Source organism: Rutilus rutilus (assembly GCF_951802725.1).
Source record: "Rutilus rutilus genome assembly, chromosome: 3".
Lineage (NCBI taxonomy): Eukaryota > Metazoa > Chordata > Actinopteri > Cypriniformes > Leuciscidae > Rutilus > Rutilus rutilus.
Window position 1 is genome coordinate 7,524,716 of NC_140211.1, and position 18,663 is coordinate 7,543,378.

General features: G+C 43.2%; 1 protein-coding gene across 1 annotated transcript; it reads left to right on the forward strand.

Annotated features, from left to right (window-relative positions):
• The first annotated feature begins 2,134 nt into the window (after positions 1-2,134).
• LOC311287117 (aerolysin-like protein) lies at positions 2,135-7,872 on the forward strand. Its single transcript, XM_084403727.1, has 2 exons — positions 2,135-2,188; positions 6,814-7,872. The coding sequence occupies exon 2, from the start codon at positions 6,831-6,833 to the stop codon at positions 7,776-7,778; it is 948 nt and encodes a 315-aa protein (XP_084259853.1). The 5' UTR covers positions 2,135-2,188; positions 6,814-6,830; the 3' UTR covers positions 7,779-7,872.
• The last annotated feature ends 10,791 nt before the right edge of the window (positions 7,873-18,663 follow it).

The following is an 18,663-nucleotide window of genomic DNA, read 5'->3' on the forward strand; positions in this document are numbered from 1 at the left end:
CTATCCCTTGGGGTTGAAAATCAGTCAACCAGAGAGCTGTAACCCTCAGTGATGCTGTTGGCCTAACAAACGTCTGCTCAACCATACCCATCTCACATCTAACACCTCCTCTGTTACATCAATAACTGGAATCATCAGCCCTGTACATGGTGAAGACAAAGATGAGACAAAGAAGTTACTGGTCATGGAATAAACAAATAAAAATGGTCACTTCTATCATTCAAGGTAGAATATCATTAAAACATTTAACTCCCAATTGCATATATTATTTCTTTTTAAAAAATCTCTGTGTCTATAATTTCCAACTTAGACGCTAGCTTACTCTATATAGCTTGTTACTTATGACACAGGCTCAGATAACAGAATCTAACTGACTTTGAATGAGAGAAAGACTAAAGACTGCCTCAGAGTAATTCTGCATTTACAATACTTTTATCATTTCATTCTGCTCACTTTTTACTCTGACTTAGTCAGAAATTACATGTATTTCAAATAAACATCTTTGTTTATATTTGTCATTTTTCCTTGTCATATATATTTGTCATATTTTCCAACTCACATTCTTATGGAGTCATTATCTATAATTTTCATAAGCTTGTACTTGTCAAATATCTATAAAACTATTATCATAAATCTTTCCTCAAAGTGATTCCTTAACTTCAATCTTATGATGTTATTTTATCTCTTGTTCTTCTTCAAACAAAGACGTACATTTTGTAACGTTAAACAATGATCACCTTTCAAACACCAGAAATCTCTGTTAAAAAGCTTAGCTTGTTTCTGTTTTTCTCTTCAAATACCCCGAAGATAATGTTTTGCTATACAATTACTTTCATGTATACTAGAGAAGCAACAAGCTTTCTATTTATATATCTCTGTGTTAGTGTGTGTGTGTGTGTGTGTGTGTGTGTGTGTGTGTGTGTGTGTGTGTGTGTGTGTGCGTGTCTAAAGGAGGGTATGGATGACCTGTGACCTACTTTCTGTAAGATCTGAATTTTAGAAAACTGAATTTGAAGTTCTGAATTTCTTCTTCATCTTGAAAACTTGAATCTGTATTTTTTTTAACTGAATATTTGCAGTATAAGAATTCAGAACAAAAAAAAAATAGCTGTTTGAAAATACATGTCTATAAAATTCAGCCATAAAAACATTTCAATTCATCAATATTCGTTTAAAGAAATCAAATTCAGAACTATTTAAAATACCACATAAAATTCTAATTTGTTAGATTACACTTGTAAATAATTAAAATGTACACAATTCAAATTCAAATAATATTGTCATATTATAAGCTCCATAGTCAGAGCAGACTATTCAACCATTTCAGTGAAAAAGGCTGCTTTATTCAGGAACAAACAATGCTATGGCTATCAGTGTCAATCATTGCTATTTCAAGAGTGAATCCCGCATAAATGCGGATGTAATTCCCAAAACTCTGCTGCGTGTTTGGCCATTGGTCCTAGCAGCATGAAAAACAAGTTGTAAACAAATTCTGAATGTATATTAGAAAGCATAGAAAGCGCACAATGAGCGCTCCCTTTATAATTGCTAAAAAGCTGTTACTCATCTTCATCGAGATTTCTAGCACTCCCGCAGAACCAGGACTATTAATGAAAATGAGTAACTTAAGCCTAAATGTTTCCAATTTATGCAAGGGATACAAAAGCCCCGTCATGGATTGGATATAGATATAGAGAAAATTACCCTTCAAAAAAGTCAGCTTTCTCTTCCCGACTGCGAGTGGAGGTTTATTATTCTCCGTTTTTTTAAAACCTAAAATTAGCTTCACCGGAGCGGCGCCAATCAAGCAGTCCTGTCAACGATGCCATGCGCGCAGCGATCTTTAGATGTGGGGCGGGGTGTTTACATTTTAAAGAGACATGGCAACTAACAAAATTTAATCAAATCTTTAATCAGATTTGTCATTATTATTTTTACTAAAAAAAAAATATCTGAAGGACCCCCCTAAGTCTATTTTTTACTTCTTATGGGGGGTCCGGGGTCCCTAATACCTTGTGGGGGGTCCCGGATCCCCCCCAGCCCCCCCTCAATTCGAGCACTTTTAGGTAGCCTACTGCCTGTTCCCCTTTGGAGCTCTATTTAAGCAACAGCCTGACCAAACACATCTCACTTTTACAGCTTTGACCAGACGAGCTGCTCTTGAAGAATTTCAGACGGCAGTCATCATGTAAGTATACTTTCACTCAAGGGCACTTGACTTAAGATGTAGTTAAGAGTTTCTAATAGCCTACTTTGCATTAGATTATCCAACCCAATGTTCTGCCATTGCATATCTATAGCACAAGTTCATGTTTTCATTTGGCGTGCTCTTTATACACAAAAGTCATCTTTTACATGCATTTAGGCCTATGCAAAATTAACCAGTTGACTTTAATTGGTTGTCTAGCCAAAAACATTCCAACAGATTATTTTAAATTAAGACCCTGTTTCACAGACAGAGCTAAGACTAAGCCAGGATTTTTATAAAAGCCACAGCTTTTATAAATGTGCCTTAGAAAAAAAACATTATTGGTGGACAAAACAATGGCACGGACACTTAGATATGTCAGTGCAAGTTACTTTCATTTAACAGCTCAAACAAGCATTTTAGTCTGAGACTAGTTTAAGTCTTGTCTGTGAAACTGGGGGAAATATGTTTAAGTTAGGTCACGTGAGAGAAGGCAATGCCTCCATGGATGTGATTGGTTATGATTGGCTATGATTGGTTTGTGTAATAAATCCCACCTCGTTCGTTTGTTCAATCAGTCTGAATGTACAAAATGACGGCGTTAACGGGAAGATTATTTAAAAAGTAAGTAAACAACTCACCCACTTAAATATCAGTGCTTTGCACGTCAAAATCAAACTTGAAATGGTCTGAAAACATGATGACTGTTTCAAGCAATAAAATTGAGCAATCAGATTTGGTGAAATTAAAGGTAGCCTACATCTTCGTGTCTGTGACATTGTTTACCGAGCTTGATGACTGATAAAAATAAGATGGTTATTAAAAAGAACAGATGAACGTCAGTTCAGAAATAAAATATAGCCTATTGTTTAAATCATTACTGCCTTTAGTTACTATTTTGGAATAAATGTAAAAATGCTTTAAACACTAACTTGATGAGATTTATCGGCTATTTGGTTTTAATAAATAGAACACTATAACATTGTTAATGTAAAAATGCAAAATAGAATTGTATGGTTTATTTTTTAGTCTAATGTTTATTTAACCAAGAAAATGTTACAACATTAAGTGTAACTGGGACACGATTTTACATTTGGTTTGCTCCCTTATTTAAATAAATGTTAAGAACACTGTATATCTCACTACACGGCGGCAGCACAAAAATATGCATCCTATGATACTCAAATGTAATTTAGCGCTCAGGGCGTAGGGGCGCATTTTTGTGTGTGTGGGGAACACGCAAGGTCTTGAGACAAATTTGCGAGAAGCGAGCACAACAGTCCCTCCGTCCCTCTGGCGCGTTCACATAGAAAAACAATACAAAATACTAATATATATATATATATATATATATATATATACAGTCAGGTCCATAAATATTGGGACATCGACACAATTCTAATCTTTTTGGCTCTATACACCACCACAATGGATTTGAAATGAAACGAACAAGATGTGCTTTAACTGCAGACTTTCAGCTTTAATTTGAGGGTATTTACATCCAAATCAGGTGAACGGTGTAGGAATTACAACAGTTTGTATATGTGCCTCCCACTTTTTAAGGGACCAAAAGTAATGGGACAGATTAACAATCATAAATCAAACTTTCACTTTTTAATACTTGGTGGCAAATCCTTTGCAGTCAATTACAGCCTGAAGTCTGGAACGCATAGACATCACTAGACGCTGGGTTTCATCCCTGGTGATGCTCTGCCAGGCCTCTACTGCAACTGTCTTCAGTTCCTGCTTGTTCTTGGGGCATTTTTCCCTTCAGTTTTGTCTTCAGCAAGTGAAATGCATGCTCAGTCGGATTCAGGTCAGGTGATTGACTTGGCCATTGCATAACATTCCACTTCTTTCCCTTAAAAAATTCTTTGGTTGCTTTCGCAGTATGCTTCGGGTCATTGTCCATCTGCAATATGAAGCATGTCCAATGAGTTCTGAAGCATTTGGTCACAACATGCTTTTCTTCACAACATTTGGCCAGATCAAGAACACATCCAGGAGGTAGGTGTGTGTGTGTCAAAGTCAACAATCAAGAGAAGACTTCACCAGAGTGAATACAGAGGGTTCACCACAAGATGAAAACCATTGGTGAGCCTCAAAAACAGGAACGCCAGATTAGAGTTTGCCAAACAACATCTAAAAAGCCTTCACAGTTCTAGAACAACATCCTATGGACAGATGAGACAAAGATCCACTTGTACCAGAGTGATGGGAAGAGAAGAGTATGGAGAAGGAAAGGAACTGCTCATGATCCAAAGCATACCACCTCATCAGTGAAGCATGGTGGTGGTAGTGTCATGACGTGGGCATGTATGGATGCCAATGGAACTGGTTCTCTTGTATTTATTGATGATGAGACGGCTGACAAAAACAGCAGGATGAATTCTGAAGTGTTTCGGGCAATATTATCTGCTCATATTCAGCCAAATGCTTCAGAACTCATTGGACGGCGCTTCACATTGCAGATGGACAATGACCCGAAGCATACTGCGAAAGCAACCAAAGAGTTTTTTAAGGGAAAGAAGTGGAATGTTATGCAATGGCCAAGTCAATCACCTGACCTGAATCCAACTGAGCATGCATTTCACTTGCTGAAGACAAAACTGAAGGGAAAATGCCCCAAGAACAAGCAGGAACTGAAGACAGTTGCAGTAGAGGCCTGGCAGAGCATCACCAGGGATGAAACCCAGCGTCTAGTGATGTCTATGCATTCCAGACTTCAGGCTGTAATTGACTGCAAAGGATTTGCAACCAAGTATAAAAAAGTGAAAGTTTGATTTATGATTGTTAATCTGTCCCATTACTTTTGGTCCCTTAAAAAGTGGGAGGCACATATACAAACTGTTGTAATTCCTACACCGTTCACCTGATTTGGATGTAAATACCCTCAAATTAAAGCTGAAAGTCTGCAGTTAAAGCACATCTTGTTCGTTTCATTTCAAATCCATTGTGGTGGTGTATAGAGCCAAAAAGATTAGAATTGTGTCGATGTCCCAATATTTATGGACCTGACTGTATATATATATATATATATATATATATATATATATATATATATATATATATATATATATATATATTCCCCCTTCATTTCATGTATCTATTTACCTAATTAACGTTCTGTATATTATGATATGTTTTGTAAATGCCCAGCAATCATGCCAATAAAGTTTTAACTTTATGACTGAATTTATGTAGTGTTTTAGAATGTGACGATAAATGAGCACATGTTTTCAGATGGGTAACCTCGTGGCCATCACAGCATCCAAATGAAGTTCAAATGTAATTTTTTTTTTTTTTTATCTTAAAGTATTTTAAATCCATCCACTGATATGTAGGCAATCTTTTTTTGTTTAATGTTTGTATATATATTTATTTTCCGCTTGATCTCATTATCTCTTTACCCAATTCACGTTACCATATAGCCTATGTTTTGTAAATACTGTAAATGCCTGACAGTCATGGCAAAAAAGCTTTATAATTATTTCTGTAGGTGCACTTACAGGAATTTTAATTTAACAATATATATTTCATTTCTATTTCGCCTAGTAATTAATAAGCTAAAGGGCTCTATACAATAATAATAATACGTTTTTAATAAGTAATAATAAGTTTGCTATGGTCACGCAGGTTTGTTTATACATTAAACGCTTGGCCACCAGAAAAAGAATGTTGTTCCCTCAACATATAGGATCTCGACGCCACGACTTCACATCTCGTGGGTCGTGGCTACAACATATTAATGGCGAGCGGTGCTTTGACAGACCGCTTAGGCAGCTTACATAAAACTGGTACTGTGCAATGCACTAACTAAGGTAGAGTTAAAGGTCACATTTCATGAAAATCTGACTTTTTCCGTGTTTAAATGCTATAATTGGGTCCCCAGTGCATCCACCAACCCAGAAAACGTCAAAGTAGGCCTATTTTGAGCTGAAAATTCACAGACACTTTCTGGGGACACCATAGATTTATATTAGGCTACATCTTGTGGAAAGGGGAATAATATCACCTTTAATAATACTATAGCCAATTATTTCACAACATTTATTAGGCTACACTACAGAAAAATACAGAGGTCTGGACCTCGGTAACCTCATAGCTGACTATATATATAGCCTATAAGCTTCACTGCGGCGTGATCTGAATGTATACTAGGCCTATATACTTCAGTATAGGCTTCGGTAGGCTAGGCGAGCTCAAATCCAATACAAAGCTGCTCGGACCACTATTTGTTTAAACCCGGGACACACCAAGCCGATGGTTGGCCGTGCAGTTTCGGGCCGTTTTTGAGCACATTTTTTGAGCGTTGGTCAGCTTGCGTCGGGCCGTAGGTGTGGAAGAGCTCTGATTGGTTGTTCAGCTTAGCCAACGAGTCAGTGCACGAAAATAAAAGAGAAAGTGATGAAAGTAACCAAAGTGAGAAAATTATGTTTTAAAAGCCATTACAATTATGTTTTTGGTGAGTTAATGTAATAATTTTATGAACATTTTACTACAATAAAAATGTAATGTGCAGTTTTTACATTATGTGAAGTTATTACATTAATGAGTTGCTACACACTGCAAATAAAGTATAGCCTACAGATGATGCTAATTCTAATCTGTGATATTATTTTCAGATCAATTTAATTCAAAGATGCCCTACCCAACAACTCTTTTTCAAATTGGTGGAGGTGGGGGTCTATCATTTTCATTTACTGGTGTGAAGAACGGTGCCAGTTTGGAGAAGATCGGGGTTTGGGTGGGAGAATGGCAGGTGAAGGCTGTCAAGGTTTGGCTTTCAGATGGGAGAGTTCAAACTTTTGGAGAACCAGCCGGACCGTATGATGAGTTCAAGTTCCAGCCTGATGAGTGTTTCACCTCACTGTCCCTGTGGGGGAACGGAGAGGGGAGACGTCTTGGAGGCATTAAATTCAAGACCAACCGGGGGAAAGAATTTTTTGCAAAGATGACAACATATGGTTTAAAAACAAAATATCCCATTGATGTCGGCTCTGGATATTGTTTGGGAGTTGTAGGAAAATGTGGGGCAGACATTGACTGCATGGGATTCATGTTCCTCAATGCAGTTCAATCAACCGTTCTCACCAATGTCAACTATCCCACTATCAACCAACTGATACCACAGGTGGTCGTAGAAGAAATCAAATCCATCTCTTACAGCAACGACTCCTCCATCACTCAGAAACAAAGAGTTGAAACCTCAAAGAAAATAACCAAACAATCTTCATGGTCTGTGACTGAAAGTTTTACATCAACATTCAGTATGGAAGTGAAGGCTGGGGTTCCAGGGATTCTAGAAGTTTCTGCAGGATTCAGTGTCACTGTTGGATCAGAAAGCTCTTACAGTCAGGTGCATACAGATGAGAGAACCGAAACTCTGTCTACAGATATAGATGTGCCACCAAGGAAGAAGGTGAAGGTTGGCATCACCATTGGCAGAGCCACTTTTGACCTGCCTTACACTGGCACAGTGAAGATCACCTGCAAGAACGGCAGTGTGTTGCAGTATGAAACCAAGGGCACATACAAAGGCGTCACTTACACTGATATCAAAGTGATCACTAAAGAATCTGATCTGTGATGTCAAGACAGATTGCACATGTGATGTAACACAAAAAATCTTTGATTACATCTAATTTTGTCAATCATGTATCAGTTGCTTTAAATGTAGGCCTCATTGTAATCTTTTCGGGGGTGTTTGGATGTTCAGGGGATATATATATATATATATATATATATATATATATATATACATACAATATTTGTTGTTTTCAAATAATCTTATGATACCAATACATAAATATTTAGATAGGTTCATACTTTGTGCAATCACTTTAAAATAAGCTCTATGAACAGATTCTGTAATAATGAGTTTAAAATGACATTCAATGAAAAAAACTAAAACAATTTATTAAATAAACCCTGTGTTACAAGCAATGTTCCCTCTAATTATTTTCTTGCTGAGCAGAACTTTTCCCTATTGCGGGACACATGAGCAAAAACGGTCCTTATAACAGACCTGAAAACTGACAAAAAGTGGTTACATCATGTAGTTGTAACTTTAATGTGCTATTTCTATTATTATTTATCATAGAAATGACTATAATTGTTTATAAATATTATTTATATTTGATTTGACCCTTAATGTTTTTACATTTTTGATAATGTTTACAGTCCTGTAATTCTTTACCAAGAAATATTTTGTTATTATTATTAAATCTCATGCAGAACAGTAAATTATTAACAATTTAATATTCTATATAATATTATAAACAATAATAAAGCAGTTACACTAAGATGGTTTGGGATATAGGTTTCAGTACAGTCAATTATTGGCTACAGACAGCATAACATATTTTTTTTATTATTTTGCGCTTATGATCATCTAAACATCCTTGAAACCCACACAAACACAAATCTGTTTAAACTGAGGTGTGTAACGGAGGTATTCTGGATTTGCGCACTTCTGTCACCGGTCCTGGTTGCAGCAGAGAAGAAACAGGATCTATTTGCAGCAGTCTTTATTAATCACACACTCAAACTAACAGAAATACTCAAGATAGTGATGTTACACTGAAGTATTCTCGTATTCTCGTAATAAAAATTACGCAAATTTTTATTCTTGTAATAAAAAGTATTCACGTCGCTTGATAAACTTAAGATTGAGCCACTGTAGTCACTTAGACTATATTAACGATCTCTTTAATAACTTTTTTGCGCCAGCAAGTTTCATTCCCTTAGAAGCCTATGGAGGAGTGAGACTGCTCTCAGATTTAATAAAAAATATCTTAATTTGTGTTCCGAAGATGAACGAAGGTCTTACGGAGTTGGAACAACATGAAGATGAGTAATTACTGACAGAATTTTCATTTTTGGGTGAACAATTCCTTTAAGGAAAGATTTGTCCGTATCTGTTTGATCGCTCAGAAGCTTGGAGCAATGCTTTGTGAGTGTTTACCTGCATGCCATGCCCTTCACGGGTTGTGACACCACAAGCAGTTTGTACAGAATTGGGAAGGCCACAAGACTGAAGACCCATCTTTGTAAGTTACAGTAAATTACCAAAATTTGGACTCTCTGGTAGCCTGGAAAAGGCTTTGCCTGTGGCGAGAAGGTGTGCCCTCCTCCTGTATGGCCAAAAGAAAAGGGTGGATGGACATCCTTGAACCAACCTGGATGAGCTGAGGTACACTAGCATCTACCACAGATTAGTCAGCAGCAAATCTACCCCCAACAGAAGATGCCTTCCAGCTACATGTGCTGAGAGCCTTGTACCAAACAGCAGTGTGGCTTCACAGCCACCTGGCCAAACCTCTTCTCTGGAACCCAGCTGGTAGAGGATGGAGGCTCAGAGAGGGTGCATTGAACCTGTAATGTTCCAGAAGGCCCCAGCACCTAAAGAAGTTAGAGACGACATCACCCACCTCTACTGTAAATACGGAAACTGCAACGATGCCACCAAATGCCAGTGTCTTTCATTAGGCTTGACCTGCAGAGAGTTTTGCTCTTGCCCTTTCCCAGACTGTCCAAATATGACCCACTTTGTCACTGATGACAATGTGGATGAGTGACATTGGTGTGTTGCAGTTGTAACATCATGGGGAGCTGACCTCAGAATGACTACGAAAAGCAGTTCATGTTCCAAATGGTTGCTAACAGCCAGAGAAGAGAGGGCTCATTCCCCCTCAGAGTGTTTGTTTTGTTAGATTGCCATTTGTTTGATTTAAGACAGTAATTTCATTTGTATTGTGTTAAGTTAAGTTATAGTTTTATTAAAAGGCTCATTAAGGTCCTGACTCCTGGTCTCCTGTTTGTGCTATGGTAAGGTGTTATCTTTCGATATCAATCTTTGTTTCAATATAGTACAAGGTGCCATATGAAATGTTTCATTATTAAATGTATCTTATATTTGAATTTCTCACCATTCTTCTCACCACTGTTAATGGGCTTGGACTAAATTATGTCAGTGTTCCATTGACTTTCATTTTAGACACCTCATACATTGAGTGACAGAACACCCTGATTTGTCGTGCTATATTTACATATTTGGTATTGCTGGATTCAGCACAACCCCATCTTTCCAACAAGTCATATGTGTTTCTATGATTATCCCTGGCAAAGCAAAACATTAATATTCATAAATATTCAATTTTTGCATGTCCATATATTTAGTTATGTGTTTATATGTCTCTATTTATTCCATACATCAAGATATTCACATCCAGTCTTTTCTAGTAGGTAAAGCAAGTTCCTGACTACAAACATGCCAAGTTTCAAAGCTCTCAGAGCTTGTGTGATTGATCTGCATTAGTTTATATGCATTAACTCCCATACGGACAGGCAATATTTTAGTCCTTTTTTGGTTTTGGGGTGTATAACAATATCTGTTAATTTAACATCTTAGCAGTAAAATATTTCGAGCCAAGAATCCATTTCATATATGGGAGACCTTAGAGATGAGGAAAAACATTGTTGGGTTTAGTTCTACCTCCGGTAGGGTTATCTCAAAAACTACAGCACTTTTTGACCATTTGTCACTACACGTGACTGCTTCACTTTGCGTGTCGGAATGTTTGAACCCAGACCACTACTCTACAGGTTTTTGGAAGTTTAAGTCCATTTAGGCTACTAACATTTGAGCAATTAGTATTAATATAATTGTTACATTTAATTTATTGCCTCACTTTAATATGTGAATTATATCACCAGAAAACTGAACATGTAGCATTGTCAGGCTTTTATTTGTGCTTGATAGATAAAACAACGGCGCTGCACACTCGGGTTTATGGCTGCTATATATTTGACCTTCCACAAGATGGCGCTGTTTTCAACACTCTTGATGCTTCGAATCTTTGAACAATCAAGGGAAAGCCTCAGTGCTTCATTGGGCTTCATTTGCCCATCCTTAGCTAGAGGCACAGCTGAAGAAAAATAGACAACGGTTAGCAAGGCTGGAAGGCCAAATAAGCAAAGTGACATCAACAGCAATTGCACAACTCTTAACTCACATCTGGTTTTACTGGTCTTCTGCAAAAAAGGATTTACAAAATACCAGTGTGAAATGGCTTTGAGGAATGTGAAGCAAGTTAATCACAGCTCCAAGGAAAATCCTGAAATGCTGATGTTCATTTCCAATGAAACTACATACGCAAATTGTAATTGTTTAGAAATAATATTCCATATTTGCCCTGATGGAGATATTTGACATGACCAGGAGAAAACAGCTAATTTCTAGTGATTGAAGCAAAGTATAATAGACAGATCATGAATGTGAAGCTTACCACCGGAGAGAACGATGTTGGCTACAATAACGGTTAACATCAGGAAGACGTTCATGATGGGTGAAGCTTCTGCTGTTGATTTGTGAGTGAACACTCAAGATCAGATGCCTTTATTTGTGCTGCTGCTGTACAGCCATGATTTCAAAGGCCTTGTGATACAAAGTGTTGATTTTCTTCCACTTCCCCTTTAACCGTTGTGTGTGTTTGTGTGTCTCTTCATGTGCATGTGAAGGCTTGTGTGAAATATGTGGTTTGTATGTGATCAGATATGTGGTATTGTCACGGTTGTTGAATGCATTGTTTCCTTCTTGTCTCGTGTCATTGTTGTTATGTGTGTGAGTGGGCGTTGTCCCGCTCACGTGTCTGTCAGCGCTCCAGCTGATCATCATCATCTCAATCACTGTTCACAGCTGCTGTTCATTCCCATTGCCTACATATACTCACACCATTATCTGTTCCAGTGTCGGATTGTTTGTTGAGGTCCTGTGTTGCTGTTCCGTGTTCCTGTGAAATCGCCGTCCTGTGAAGTTGCCGTGTCTGTGTCTCGCCTGCCTTGTCTTCTTGCCGTCCTGTTCCTTGTCTCTGGATTCACCGCACTTCACCGGGATCGGGATTCTGCACATCACAGCACCAGAGCACCACAGACCATCTTAAGTCCCTGCACGAGCCTGAGTCGTCGCCCTTCTTTGTTCCTGAACTGTTTCCTGACCATTTGAGATATTAAACGTTTTTGAGCACCTGCAAACTGTTTCCTGTCTGTTCTATCATGACAGAACAATCCGACCAGTTGATGGAAGCAGCAGGTGGCGCCGCAGCTACAATGGATGACTTTGTTCGTGCAAGTATTCAAAGGATGGACGCCCAAGACCGTCAGCAAGGGGAGGCGGCGCGCGCGATTCAGGCTCTCGTCACGCAGGTGTCCGAGCTGACCCAGCGTTTTCAACAGCTGCAACCTCCCGCTGCGCCAGCCGCACCGCCCGTCCCTCCCACACCACCGATGACCGCCTCCCAGTCGGAGCCACGCCTTCCTACGCCTGAGCCCTATTCTGGTGAGCCTAACTTTTGCCGACCGTTTTTGACTCGATGCAGCATGCACTTTGCTCTCCAGCCACGGACATTTGAGAGGGAAGAGACGAAGGTGGCCTTCGTTCTCACATTATTGACTGGGAGAGCGGCACTATGGGGGACGGCGGTGTGGGAAAATCGAGAACCATGCTGTTCCTCGTTCCAGGAGCTCTCCTCGGAGATGAGGAGAGTTTTTGACCGCGCGGTCGCGGGAAGAGAGGCTGCCAGGGTCTTATCAGAGCTACGCCAGCAAGAGCGTTCGGTATCTGATTATGCCATCGAGTTTAAGACCCTGGCGGCCGAGTGTCGCTGGAACGAGGAAGCGCAGTGGGATAGGTTCCTGCATGGGTTGGCTGACCGCGTCCAGAGGGAGATCTACGCCCTGGATCTACCCCCCTCACTGAATGGACTTATCGATCTGGCTCTGAGGGTGGACGCTCGACTAGCCCGGGTCGGACCACGCGCTCCACCCAGCCTGCCTCGTGGGGGGGGGGAACATCAGCGATCCAGCGGCATGGACGCGGTCGGTCCCTCCGATCCCGAGCCCATGCAGGTGGGTCGAGCTCGGCTTTCCCGGGAGGAGAGGGAGAGGCGGAGATCCCTTGGCCTTTGCCTGTACTGCGGGGGAGCAGGACACTTTGCCAACAACTGCCCGGTAAAAGGTCAAGCCCGATAGTAAGTATGAGGCTACTATCGGGTGGGATCTCCGCCGAAAAGTCCTCATCTACATCCACCATCCTCCCGGGGAGACTTAGATGGTCTGTCCACGATCATCACTGCACCGCACTGGTGGACTCCGGGGCAGAAGGTAATTTTATGGATCGCACCTTTGCACTTCAGCTTCAGATCCCACTCAGAACACTTCCCCAGAGCATCACCGTACATGCACTCAATGGACAGTCACTACCCACCATCTCCCAGGCCACCGAGAACATTACACTCATCATCTCAGGAAATCACGCAGAGACAATATCATTCTACATCACGGACTCCCATCACACCCCCATTGTATTGGGTCACCCCTGGCTCAAGAAACACAACCCCCGCATTGACTGGAAACAAAGAACCATATCAGCCTGGAGCACTGAATGTCATAGTTCTTGTCTTGTGTCTGCCTGTTCTGTTGTCTCTGTTCCTGTATTGCAGGAGGAAGCAGTGGATTTATCAAACGTGCCCGCGGAGTACCGTGACCTGAGGGAAGTGTTCAGTAAGTCAAGGGCTGCTTCTCTTCCTCCGCACCGTCCCTACGACTGTGCTATAGATTTACTGTCAGGTAAGTCTCCGCCTAAAGGCAAGATTTATTCACTCTCGGTTCCGGAGAGGGAGGCTATGGAGAAATATATTTCTGATTCTCTAGCATCCGGGTTCATCCAACCTTCCTCATCTCCAGCGGGGGCGGGGTTCTTTTTTGTGGGGAAGAAGGATGGATCGCTGCGACCTTGTATTGATTACCGGGGGTTGAACAACATCACGGTAAAGAATACTTATCCTTTGCCGTTGATGTCTTCAGCCTTCGAGAGGTTGCAGGGAGCATCCATCTTCACAAAACTGGACTTACGTAATGCTTATCATTTGGTTCGTATCAGGAAGGGGGATGAGTGGAAGACTGCCTTCAACACCCCTAGGGGGCACTTTGAATACTTGGTCATGCCTTTCGGTTTGTCCAACAGTCCCGCAGTCTTCCAAGCACTCGTCAATGACGTGCTGCGAGACATGATCGATCAGTTTATTTATGTTTACCTGGATGACATTCTGATTTTTTCCTCGTCTCTCCAGGAACACGTGCAGCACGTCCGACGAGTTCTCCAAAGGTTGCTAGAGAATGGGCTTTTTGTCAAGGCGGAGAAATGCGCTTTTCATGCACAGTCGGTCCCTTTCTTAGGACACATCGTGTCGGCTGAGGGTATGCGTATGGATCCTGACAAAGTTAAGGCTGTGGTAGAGTGGCCAAACCCAGATTCCCGTAAGGCCCTACAGAGGTTTCTGGGGTTCGCCAATTTCTACCGGCGTTTTATTCGCAACTTTAGCCAACTAGCCGCACCTCTGACTGCCTTGACCTCCCCCCGAACTGCGTTCAGGTGGTCGGAAGCAGCCGAGACTGCTTTTACCAACCTCAAGAGCCGCTTCGTTTCGGCTCCCATCTTAATCGCCCCTGATTCCTCACGTCAGTTTGTGGTGGAGGTCGACGCGTCAGAGGTGGGGGTAGGCGCAGTTCTTTCCCAACGCTCACCTTCAGACAACAAGATGCATCCATGCGCGTTTTTATCCCATCGCTTATCACCAGCTGAACAAAATTACGACATTGGCAACAGGGAGTTGTTGGCGGTCAAGTTAGCCTTGGAAGAATGGCGTCATTGGTTAGAAGGGTCCGGGGTACCCTTTATCGTCTGGACGGATCATAAGAATCTGGAGTACATTAGATCCGCTAAAAGGTTGAACTCCAGGCAGGCGCGGTGGGCACTTTTTTTCGGCCGATTTGATTTTACTCTCTCGTATCGTCCGGGTTCCAAAAACATCAAACCCGATTCTTTGTCCCGTATTTTTGATCGATCCGAACACGCACCTACTCCCGAGCGTATTTTTCCTGAGACCCTAATTATCTCTACGCTCACTTGGGAGGTCGAATCGAGAGTCAAGAAGGCTCTAGAAGGGGTAACGCCTCCGATCCGGTGCCCACCGAACCGCTTATTTGTGCCGGAGAAACTACGTCCAGACGTTATTCGATGGGGCCATTGTTCTAGTCTAGCCTGTCATCCAGGAGTTACTCGCACCCTTTATTTGGTCAGACAACGATTCTGGTGGCCGCTTATGGCTCGCGACGTTCACGATTTTGTTTTGGCTTGCTCAGTTTGTGCTATTGGTAAGTCTTCCAATCGACCCCCAGATGGGTTACTCCAACCGCTGTCGGTGCCTTCGAGACCCTGGTCCCATATCGCTCTAGATTTTGTTACCGCCCTCCCACCCTCCCAGGGTAACACGGTAGTTTTAACCGTGGTGGACCGATTCTCGAAGGCAGCCCACTTTGTTCCCTTGCCCAAATTACCCTCAGCCAAGGAGACAGCGGTTGCAGTCGTTAATCACGTCTTTCGGTTACATGGCCTCCCGACAGACGTGGTTTCTGACAGGGGTCCCCAATTTGTGTCCAAATTTTGGCGAGAGTTTTGTAAGTTACTGGGGGCGACGGTCAGTCTGTCTTCCGGGTTTCACCCTCAGAGCAATGGTCAAACTGAGAGAGCCAACCAAGACCTGGAGAGAACCTTGCGATGTACGGCTGCCAGGAATCCTTCCTCCTGGAGTCAGCAACTGCCTATGGTGGAGTACGCCCACAATTCGTTGCCAGTGTCAGCTACGGGCCTATCTCCTTTTGAGTGTAGTATAGGATACCAGCCACCGGTCTTTTCTAGTCTGGAATCCGAAGTCGCGGTCCCCTCCGCTCACGCCTTCGTCCAGAGGTGTCACCGCACATGGACAAGAGCCCGTGAGACTCTCCTCCGTGTGCGGGCGCGCACCAAGGCCAAAGCCGATCGCCACCGGTCTAGGCCTCCTGTATATGTCGTCGGTTCCAAAGTGTGGCTTTCTACTAAGAACATTCCGCTCCGCTCCGTATCCAATAAACTGGCTCCTAAATTCATTGGCCCGTTTTCTGTCACCAAAATTGTTAGTCCGGTGGCAGTCCGCCTCAACCTCCCTCCAGTGTACAGGAGAATTCATCCGGTATTCCACGTGTCCAAAATTAAACCCGTTTTTTTTTCCCGCATTAATCCGCCTGTCCCGGTTCCCCCACCGCCGCGACTCGTAGATGGGGAACCATCCTATTCGGTCCGTCGCATTATGGACTCTAGGCGGAGGGGACGCGGATTCCAGTACCTGGTGGACTGGGAAGGTTACGGTCCGGAGGAGAGAAGTTGGGTTCCGGCTCGTGACATCCTGGATCACTCTCTTATCGATGATTACAATCGACAGGTAAGGGAGTCTGGGAACGCCGTGAGGCGTTCCTAGAGGAGGGGGTACTGTCACGGTTGTTGAATGCATTGTTTCCTTCTTGTCTCGTGTCATTGTTGTTATGTGTGTGAGTGGGCGTTGTCCCGCTCACGTGTCTGTCAGCGCTCCAGCTGATCATCATCATCTCAATCACTGTTCACAGCTGCTGTTCATTCCCATTGCCTACATATACTCACACCATTATCTGTTCCAGTGTCGGATTGTTTGTTGAGGTCCTGTGTTGCTGTTCCGTGTTCCTGTGAAATCGCCGTCCTGTGAAGTTGCCGTGTCTGTGTCTCGCCTGCCTTGTCTTCTTGCCGTCCTGTTCCTTGTCTCTGGATTCACCGCACTTCACCGGGATCGGGATTCTGCACATCACAGCACCAGAGCACCACAGACCATCTTAAGTCCCTGCACGAGCCTGAGTCGTCGCCCTTCTTTGTTCCTGAACTGTTTCCTGACCATTTGAGATATTAAACGTTTTTGAGCACCTGCAAACTGTTTCCTGTCTGTTCTATCATGACAGGTATCTGTTCACATGTCTATTAGCTGTGTGTCATCTGGACACATTTCATGTTATCTAACTAACTATCTATCTATCTATCTATCTATCTATCTATCTATCTATCTATCTATCTATCTATCTATCTTGTGTGTGACAGGACATTCACAGGCAGCGCGTTCTCTATTGTCTTTTTTAGACAGTAACTTTTTTTAGATAGTAACTCGTGGCCTCAAGATAGTAACTCGTGACCTCAAGATACTATCTCGTGGCCTCAAGATAGTAAAGTGTCTGACACATGGACCCTTTGTTATTAAACTGGACCCTGTAGTGCAATACTTCACATTCTGTGCAATATTCTCTGTTTTAATATTCAGTGTGCAATATAGTTCTCTTACGAGAGGTTCTCTCGTATTGCGTAAGTTTAGCTTACGCTACGGGTAAAGTCATCTTTTCTCGAGATATGAAGCCAAAAATTATCCTTAATTTTTATATCTTGTCAACGCAGTGCAGCAGCAAGCAGACCTAGAGCAGGCATTCTAGCGTGCTCATTGGCTGTCCTGCGGCAACTGCAGCAGCCTATCGCTGAGCCCTTGGCGTGACGTCACGCCCAATGAGCGCGATCAGCGCGCTCACGCGTCACGGCCCGTCAGAAGGGGCGTGGCTGAGTGTATAAATATGGGCTGAAAGGCTGCTTTCACTGATTTTTGTCTCTTCAGCGAAGCTCTTCGCATCGCTGACTCTGAGGAAGCTGCCGCTGAATCAAGCGTCTTGCAAGCCGAGGATTCTGCCTGAGGAAGCCGGCCGTCTTCGCCGCCTTCAGCCATCCCTGCCTGCTTCGCTATCCGGCGATTATATCCTTTCATTACTATGCCTTGCATTTCTTGTAAAGCTCCGCTCAGCGACAGAGACTGCCATGTGATTTGCGCTCTCTGCCTGGGTCCGGACCACGCCGCCCTCGCTCTCGCGGCGGGCGGTTGTGAACTGTGCGAAGAACTGCCGATGTCGACCCTACGGGCTCGACTCGCCTTGTTCGACTCTCCCGCTGTCTCTCCGTCTGCCTCCACCGGGCCGCGTAAGAAGAAACGCCGCTCTCAGAGGCCACCGGAACCTGCAGCAGTAGCTGAGCGCTCGCCGGAGTCCCTCCCGCGAGCCTCGCTATCTCCTTCTCCTCCCCCGTTTTCCGACGCGCAGAGGCCGGCCTTGGCCCGCACTGCCGTCGCCTCGGGGGATGAAGCGGACAACGCTGCTATTACAGACAGCTGCTCTCTCTTGGCCTCGGACAGCGAGGAGTGGTCTGGATCTCTCCGCTCCACCTCCTCTGCACAGGAGTCTAGCCGGTCCCGCGCCAATGTCGACACGGAACTTCTCCGTCTCCTCACTAAAGCGGTTGACCAATTGGGACTCGATTGGTCCCCACCGAGGGTGCCCGCGCCTAACCGACTCGACGGGTGTTTTCTGCCTAGCCGCCGCCCAGCGCCTGCCTCTAGGTCAGCACCCTTCCTGCCTGAGCTCCACGCTGAGCTCTCAAAGTCGTGGAACGCCCCATTCTCCGCTAGACTCCGCTCTCCGGTCTCCTCGACCCTCTCCCAAGTGGACGGGGCCGTCGAGAAGGGATACACTCAAATCCCCCCGGT